The following is a 9,573-nucleotide window of genomic DNA, read 5'->3' as shown; positions in this document are numbered from 1 at the left end:
GTGAGAGGAAGGAGGAGAGACTTGGAGAGTATAGTGAGAGGAAGGAGGAGAGACTTGGAGAGTATAGTGAGAGGAAGGAGGAGAGACTTGGAGAGTATAGTGAGAGGAAGAAGGAGAGACTTGGAGAGTATAGTGAGAGGAAGGAGGAGAGACTTGGAGAGTATTAGTGGCCATGTTGCTGCTGCTCTTCTCCAGACTCTCAGCTCTACCTCTGAGCTACTATTGATCTGAAGCACATTAGTTCTGCACTAGGGGACTGGACAAGTCCTACAGAGCGCTGCCACAGACACACCGCGGGGCTAAAGATAGGCTTTTGGCTGGAGACCTCTGCGGAGAAAAAAACGATGAAAATCAGCCAAAAAGCGATGTAGCTTTGCTTTGAAATACGAGTTATAGTTGCGTCTTGTGTGGCCTAGTAGTTCACGCGTCGGTCTCTCTGCGCTGAGGCGAGGGGTTCCATCGCCACAGAGGTGATGTTGCTGCTGAGCCGTTAGGAGGCTTTATGGACAGCGAGTTCTTCTCGCTGCATGCCAGAATTCAGCTTTGGATTGTGAGAATACAGATGCCCTCCAGAGCCAGATTCCCAGTGCGCTCCCTGGAGAGAGACCTGACAGAGGAAAGCCATAAGACAAGCTTCAAAGGACACACAAAGATTGCCTCTGCCTCTCTCCTCCTCCACCAACCCATATCATCTGTCTCCTCCCCCCTTTGCATTCCCTTCCTCCTCACTCCCCCCCCCCCCCCCCCCCCTCTCTCGCTCTCTTCATTCATACATTAGATAGGGGAGAAGGAGGCGTGGAGGAGGAAGGGGATGGGTACATTTGCAAGTCGTTCCCTGGAGGGTCCGTGAGATTGCCTCCATTTGGACTGGCTCCGGGCGGCCGGGGGGGCTCCGCTCCCCCAGCAGCACCGTGCCCACGACGTCCCTCTGATTTCCCCGCTCGACTCTCGGGCCCCGGGCCTCCAGCCTCGCAGCGGCGCCATCTGTGCCCGGCGGAAACCCAGAGCGCAGCGCTCCCTCTCTGGGTACTCTCCCTGCCAGAGCCCCTTTGATCAGAGCTGATAAACTGGCCCGGGCCCGCTCGCCACACCGCGGGCCGGGGGCTGCCGTGGCACCACGGGTGGGCCTAGGTGGGCCCAGGCCCACCCACTGGGAGCCAGGGCCCACCATGGATTTGGTTGTGACTGATATTACTGTATTTCGGAGGCTGTGGCGGGCTCAGATTTAAAGTTAGCGTGATCCTGATTCTTATAGCATATGCAACTAGAAGACCTAAGGGATTGATTGGTACCAACTATGTCAACCTACCATGTCGGGAAGGGGGCTAAATAACACTCCAAAATTAGGCTACATTTTGGCGAGGGAAAAAATTGCCATGGCCATTTTCAAAGGAGTCCCTTGACCTCTCACCTCAAGCTATCTGAATGAGAATGGGTTCTATGGGTTAGGGACCGGGTTCGGGCTACACACCTTGAGTTGCATGCACTTTCTGTCATAAAGGTGTCTTTCCCTTTGAATTTCTTTACTCAATCAACTCTCAATCAAATCTAACTTTTGTTTTTAAATTAAAGTTCTAATAATGTTTTTATTATTTTGAGAATGTATATTAGATTTCGAAAGTAAATTATATTATCAATTATAATACATTTTAATCTAATGTAATTTCACGTAACATTTATTTTGGGCCCACGGCTCTCCATCCAGATACATTTTTCGCCCTTCATACGAAAGATTTTGGACACCTCTGATTTAGCAGCTGTGCCGGACTGTTACGCTGTTCTACCCTTGAGATAGGCCCATGCGTGGTTCTGATATTCTGAATTTATAAGCTACAGTATAAATAAGGTTGTACATTGATTCCCCTGCTGTGCTGCTGTGTTTGGTTATTAAATTAATGGAGAGAGAGAGAGAGAGAGAGAGAGAGAGAGAGAGAGAGAGAGAGAGAGAGAGAGAGAGAGAGAGTCCTCCAAACATGTATGTCGGTTCATTCTCTGTTTTGTCTCTGTATGTGAATGTTCATGGAACATGGACCATTTTCCATGTTGAAAATAGTTAGCCGTGTTGTTGAGGAACCTCCCCAAAACATTTCCTAAAGTGCCATAAGGCTGAATGGCCACACCACGGCGCTGTGGGCTTCTAGCCGGTATTTGCACTTGTTTTTAAACTCTCTAATTGTTTCCACCCAGTGTTAGCAACGAAAGCTGGGAGATTGTCCTCCGTATCTAATTGAGCGAAGCCTTCAGAGACTGAGAACTGAGTCTATGGGGACCTTCAGCCTTCATGCACGGTGCTTTGCAATGTTTGTCCTTGGCTGGCCTCCGTAGTGCAGTGAGTGTATAATTGTATTTTGGGGGGAGAGAGACAGGGAGGGATGGAGGGAGGAGTGGCTAGTCTGTGAGTTTATAATTACCTCTGCCACAGGAGGTTACGTTTCTGTCTGTCTGTCTGTCTGTCTGTCTGTCTGTCTGTCTGCAGGATATCTCAAAAAGTTGTCAACGGATTTGCATGAAACTTGTCAGTCTGTCAAGACTGTCTGGCCAGACGGGCTTCATTAGATAAATATTTATTTATTTATTTAGTGTGGACTTTTTCTGGAGTCTGTGTTGTTGTTTCATTTTGCTAGCAGCTAGCGACGAACGTAATGTTAGCCATTTCCTGTTAGCCGTCTTCTTCGTTTACGCCGGAGCCAGGACAAGAGGCAGGCTCGTGAACGCGCAGACGTCACATCCTCTAGCTGTGGCAGGAAATGCTAACCCCTTGGAAACTGCGGTATTTCCATGTATCTTCTGAACGGCTGGTCGGAGAGAAATGCCCCTGGTCGCCATTTTTAAGTTACGTCAAGGCGCATTCACTCATTGCCAATAAAAAACACTTTGTGCACATTTATTTCTCGCCAGAACCGACGGAATGGGCCTTTAAGAGATTTCTCTCACTGGCTGTGCACAAACCTTGTTATTTGCATTTGAAGACATGGTGTTGGAGTGGAGGGACCCTGCAGAGTTGTGGCTCTCTCCGGCCTCATGCCTGCCCTGCTGTCTGCCATGTTGGGGGAGATGATCAGAGGGTTTGGCGAGAGGAGACACTGCAGATGCTAAATACTGTATGTGCTCTGCTGTCTGTCTCTGGGCCTTTTCACCAGGCTGTGGGGGGAAGGAGAGCTGGGCCTGTGTTTGTCTCACACTCTCTCACTCAAAGGGAAATATTCATGAGGTCCTCTTTGTAAGAAGACTTGCAAAATAGAAGAGACAGAGAGAAAGAGACTGCACGGTGCTGTTCTCTGTACATCTCTATAGACATACAGGTTCTGTACAAACACAACAGATCGCTTTAAATACATTTGTTAAAAAAAATGAATTGCCGTGTTTACCCAATTCCGACTTGTTTTGTATTTATATTTTTTTAACTGCAATGTCCACATTTTTCTATTTTCTTTGTAAGTTACCTTTACTTCCCTGTAAACAGCAATTTAAGCACAATTTTTGTGTGTACATTTTGAGTGAATTTACCTACGTGTATGTATATTAACATTGAAATCAACACACCTCTATACATTTGACTGTGGGCTCTCTCTGTTTCTGTTTCCATTTTTGTCCCACTGATGTCATCAGTGATGTCATAAATCACTGAAGATGTCATAAGTAATGTCATCAGTGATGTCACTTGAGCAATTGTGCATTGTGCCATCACTGATGATGTCATCAGTGATGTCATAAGACACTGATGGATGTAAACTTAAGGGGCACGCACACACACACCCGCGTGCATGTAAACGTAAGGGCAATAGCATTTTGTGAGCAACACACACACCCACCCACGCACACCAATAGAGCAGGCGAGGCCATGCAGCACCCGAGCTGTGGGCGAGGCCGCGCAGTAGCCAAGCTGCGTATGCGAGCTGCAGGGCCAGGTCGGTGAGCTGCAGGGCGGGCGAGCGCATAGCGTGCTCGATGCCAAGTGGGAATAAAGCCCCTTTGAATTGAAAATTGTATTATATTGAATTGAACCGAGAGAGAGAGAGAGAGAGAGAGAGAGAGACATGACTAGAGAGAAACAGAGAAGGGGAGAGAGAAAAGGTTTGTGTATCCGTGTGTGTGTCAGTGAACATTGTTTGTGTTTGTGTGTGTGTGTGCGTTCATGCGTGCGCACGTGTGTGTGCACGTGGGTGCATGTGTGTGTGTGTGTGTGTGTGTGTGCGTCTGTGTGCGTGCGTCTGTGTGTGTGTGTGTGTGTGAGTGTGTGTGTGTGTGTGTGTGTATGTCTGTGCGCGCACATTCCTCAGCCTATTACCCAACGCGATGAGAGCAGCATGCTGGCAAATACGAGGCATATGATGGAGCAACAGGCAACATTAGGGCATGGTGATATAGTTGATATGGTGGGGATATAGCATATGGGGGCTGGGTGGGTACATTAGCTGGAAAGTAATGCTGCCCTAAGAGCTGATGCCCTAAGAGCTGGCAGGCTTTATTGTGATGTAATATGAGAGCTTAATGAGAGTTCTAATCACTGTGCGGACCGAGGGAGCGGACATGCGTCTCCATCACCGATAGATGCCTCTGATTCACCATCCCTCATCACTCTGACAAATGGAGAATAATTTATAAATGTGCCCTCTGTTCTTTATCCAGAGGGTCCATGTGACTTATTTTGCTTCCCAAATGGCTGCAGTGGAAGTGGGGTATTTGCTGCTTTAAAATCATCCCATTATCTATAGCCTACAGCTCTTGGGGATGAGCTCAGTGGATCAGCAGTCACACTGTCGCCTCGCCGCAGGTTCGATTCCCAACCTGCCCCTTTATGTGGTTTGTGTGTTCTCATAGCTGTTTCCTCCCACAGTCCATCAGGGCAGCTGGATTGGAGACTCGAAATGATCCATATCACCAGGAAGAGGTTGTGTTCCCCCATCTGTTCGTTATCAGTGGATTTGGTGGACAGATCTGTGGACAGATCGGCCTCGGCCCAAAGATCCGTTGGTCAGATTTCGGTGGTGATCCAGATCTGAGATTTCTGCCTTTAGAAGATTTTCTTTTTTTCTTTTTCTTTTTCTTTTTTGTGGTATATAATTTATTTTATTGTTTCATTTTCAGACATCGGTTTAGTGCCATCAACAATTATTATCAAACAAATAAACAACAAAGATTATCATTTTAGCAGCAACTCATGCTGCGTTCATGTGCTGGTGGGAAAATCCCACAACTCGGAACGTCCAAGTCTGTTAGAAAGTCAGGCCAAGTGGCCATTCAAGGAACTACAGCTTTCAGTATCACTTCCTCTGTCAAACCCCGAGCTAGCCAACTGCGAATTAATGATTGACATGTATACGAGCGTCCATCTTGAAACCTTTGTCACGAACAAATTCTCAATGTCAAGGAAGGATCCTCATTTGGCTGAATTTCAAGGATGCTACGTCATCGGTCATAGGTCATAGGTCATAGGTCGCCGAAGTACTGTTCCAATGTCCGAACCCTACAACGGACTGCGTCCTCAGGAGAGAGACATTTTGAGCGCACGTTGAGTACCCACAATTCTATGCGCACGGATGAAATGCTTGCTCCCAGCTGGGTCTTTTAAAAATGGCAATCAGCAAAACATCGCCGGCTGTGCAAATTTACATTTATCTTCTGTCATTTGTGAATATGTTATCACTTTAGCCCGCAAACGTTTTAATGTCCAATTGTTTACTCATAAGCTAGAAACTTCGGTGAGATCTGAAATCGGACGGTGGGACCACGACGCAATCACACACACTCGTTAGCCTGTTCCAAATGTTTGCTCGTCCAATGTGAGGAAGGACTCTTGCCTGCAGAGGGTAGGACGTGACTAGGAAGGACAAGTCCTGCCCAGGAAGCATCCGTGACATTGAGAAACGGCTATAGTGTTTTCTTCTTCCCCTCGCCACAATAACCAAGACCACCGGACACCGTGTTGTCTCTGTAGCAGACTATCACCTTGAAATGATCAAGTGATTGTCTCCCTGTTGGTGGTGGACTATATGAGCCGGACGGACTGTCACAGCTGTTGCTGGTGGACTACACTCTGTATGAGGCGGACGGACTGTCACAGCTGCAGCGGGACAGCCAGCGCCGGCTCCCCAGACACATGATGGGATTGGCAGAGGGAGACAGATGCTCTCAATAACAGAAAGGGGCGGCGGCCTGTCGGAGTTGCCGGTCGAGAGTCAGACCGCTGTGACCCTCCCACGTCTCAGAGATGTTCTCTTGTCCTGCAGCCTCACGTCTCGCCCTTGTTGATGATACCTTCTCAGCGATGGCCAGAGATGGGAAAGGAACACGCGTTTACTTAAAGGGTAACTCACTGAAAAACAATGCTGATCTATTTTGCAGATGATCTCACACCTATCTGAAAACTGTTCACAGTTTTGCAGACATTAATTTACGTTTGACAGTTATTGAGAGTTGATTTGAGTTGCAGTAAGCTGTGGACCAGCGATGTCATTTGTGCATGAATGACATCACTGGTCCACAACTGAACTCAAATCAACTCTCAAGAATTGTCAAATTAAATGAATGCCTGCTAAACGGTTTACAGTTTTTTGATATGTGTGAGATCATCTGCAAAATAGATCAGCATTGTTTTTCAATGGACTCCTCCTTTAAGTAGAAGTACAGTTACTGCTGTAAAAAAAAGGGGGGACTATGGTAAAAGTAGAAGTAGGCTACTTATTGAACTTGTTTACTCAAGTACAAGTAACAAAAAGTACAGGCTCTGAAATGTAATAAAATACAAAAAGTATTTCTACCGGCTGTTTCTGTGCAAAGCTAATTGAAATTCACATGTTAATATAATTTGAAGACGATTAAACTTAAAAGAGGCCCTCCAAACATGTTTTAAGATGTATAAAGACTATACTTCGATTGAGAATTTGCGTGATATGTTTTTTCCAAAAAAAAAGATGGACAGAATGCCTGAAATCTGGAGAGCACGAGATGAGAGCGACAGACAAACAACGTTACATCGTTTAAGAGAAAAGGCTTTAAAACTAAAGCCTGTTTTGAAAATGCAAAGAGTAGAAAGTACAGATATTTGGATTGAAATGTAGGGAGTTAAAGTAAAACAATTTGTCGGAAAAATAAATAAAGTACCTGAAAATCCTACTTAAGTAGAGTAACAAAGTATTTGTACTTAGTTACTACACCGCCAGCACCCCCAAATCCTATCCACATCATCCTTCACTCTTCATCCCTCAGCTTATCGATTTTCTATTTTCCCTGTTCTCCCCCGCTTGGCCTGCCTGTACCTCCACCTCTCTCCCATCTTCTCAAACACGCTGCCTACAGTTCTTCCTCTGTCCCTCTCTCTCCTCCTGGCCCCAGTCTCTCCTCTCTCTCCTCCTGGTCCCCAGTCTCTCCTCTCTCCCTCTCTCTCCTCCTGACCCGGTCTGTCCTCTCTCCCTCTCTCTCCTCCTGGTCCCGGTCTCTCCTCTCTCCCTCTCTCCCCTCCTGGTCCCAGCCTCTCCTCTCTCCCTCTCTCCCCTCCTGGTCCCCAGCCTCTCCTCTCTCCCTCTCTCCTCCTGGCCCCGGTCTCTCCTCTCTCCCTCTCTCCCCTCCTGGTCCAGTCTCTCCTCTCTCCCTCTCTCCCTCCTGGTCCCAGTCTCTCCTCTCTCCCTCTCTCCCCTCCTGGTCCCCAGCCTCTCCTCTCTCCCTCTCTCCCCTCCTGGTCCCAGTCTCTCCTCTCTCCCTCTCTCCCTCCTGGTCCCAGCCTCTCCTCTCTCTCCTCGTGGTCCCGGTCTCTCCTCTCTCCCTCCTCCTGGCCCCAGTCTCTCCTCTCTCCCTCTCTCTCCTCCTGGCCCCAGTCTCTCTCCTCTCTGACAAGGTCGAAGCCCGGGCCGTGCTCGGAGCTGCTTAAGCTCCGTAAATGGAGATGTAATGCAATAGAGCGGTGGGGTAATGGAATCTATGAGGGCCGGGGCTGATCTCGTTAGTGGGGGGGGGGGGGGGGTCTCTGGACCCAACCGACCAACCGGCCGGGGAGGAGAGGAGGAGGAGGAGGAGGAGGAGGAGGAGGAAAGGTTTCGCTCACTTTCACTCAAAGACTTAATGAAGGAACGCTATTATGGGAATCCAAAGGTTCCAGTAACACTTCCAGTAAGTCTTCGTTAACGAATGGATTTATTAACATGAATAATAATAATAATATTAACTAAATAATCTTTCCTTCCTCTTAACATGAATAACAACATTGATAAAGATGAACTGCATTAATTGATGTTGTACACATTAGCTAAGGCATAATTAACATGAAGCATGAATAATAACATTAACAAAGGTTGATTATTTAACATGAACTAACCTTTGTTAATGGTAACTAATGTTGTTATATATGTTTGTTAATCAGTGTTGGAGGTAACTCATTACAAAAGTAACATATTACATGTAATATATTACTTTTAGCAGTAACTCAGTAATGTAACTTATTACTTATATGATTTCAGTAATATTATAGCAGTTACTTTGTCAAGTAAGTCAAGTTACAAATTCAGTTAATTCTTTTTTAATCAAAGCACATATTTAAATAAAATATTTTAATTTAAATAAAGAGACAATCATTTCCTAATTAAATTGTGTTTTTATGCAAATAACCACTATAGATCACAATAACAAAGGAAAATAATAACATTTAGAATTTTATTTTACACTGACTTCAAGGCGGTTGAAATTATTTTTCAGGATCGTTCCGGGGCGGCGATGTCATTTGCTGCTGCTGTTGTTTTGGTCAAAGTAATGCAAAAGTAGTGTAATAAGTAACGAGTTACACACAGTAATATTGTAAAGTAACTTATTACTTTCAAATGAAAGTAACTAGTAATATATTACATTTTGAAAGTAACTTGCCCAACACTGTTGTTAATACCTAACTAACTAAATCGAAACACAACTCTTCATGTTTTACTTCCTGGCATTAACTAAAGTGAGTAAATCACAACAATCTTGTATTTTTAACAGTCCCTGCCTTTTTTCCAATCAGACCAGCAAGTTCTCAGATTTACATTTGAATTAGACGAGCCGCTGTTGCCGGCCAATCGGCGTCCAGCATTGTCACGACTTAGTCTTCAAAGTCAATCAATAAATACACTTTTCCACTGAGAATTGGGAATCAAGGGAATTATGTGACCTTTAACGGAAAATGGAAAGCGCGGTTTCAAAGCTCTTTTACAACACATCACATAAAGTGTTCAGAGTCATTATTCTTTCTTCACATTTCTTCCGTCTTCACTGCTCTGTAGTTTAGCTGTCTCTCATAAAAGAGTTGACCTTCTCACTCAACTTGTTAACGCACTGGCTAACCTTTCTCATCATATTGCGACACCATGAGACTGTAGCCAAAACCTTGTCTCACGGTTATGCTTATAGGTATTAAATAACATAATAAGGTTAAGGTTAAGAAAGGTTAAGGTTAAGAAAAACTTTAATAATGAAGAAACAACACAACAAAAAGTTGGCTTTGATCGTTGAATCCCGTGCACGCTCTTCATGTTAGAGGACAAAGTGCAAGTGTAAAGTATTCTGATTGTGCACAAGGGTTGTGACTTTTGGTTGAAATGTAGACTTTGG

At 45.5% G+C, this 9,573-nt stretch overlaps 1 protein-coding gene across 1 annotated transcript in view; it reads right to left on the bottom strand.

Annotated features, from left to right (window-relative positions):
• LOC310791475 (ATP-binding cassette sub-family C member 12-like) overlaps nucleotides 1-1,171 on the bottom strand; it is a gene marked incomplete at both ends in the record, with an annotated part of 38,786 nt that extends 37,615 nt beyond the window's left edge. The window contains one exon of the mRNA XM_083653162.1: nucleotides 857-1,171. Within this exon, the coding sequence (XP_083509288.1) occupies nucleotides 857-1,171 (315 nt within the window). The remainder of the gene's footprint in view (nucleotides 1-856) is intronic.
• Between the last annotated feature and the right edge of the window lie 8,402 nt (nucleotides 1,172-9,573).

The sequence above is a fragment of the Poromitra crassiceps genome (genome assembly GCF_964638095.1).
Source record: "Poromitra crassiceps genome assembly, chromosome: 16".
Taxonomy (NCBI): Eukaryota; Metazoa; Chordata; class Actinopteri; order Beryciformes; family Melamphaidae; genus Poromitra; species Poromitra crassiceps.
This window is presented reverse-complemented; position numbering and strand designations above follow the sequence as displayed.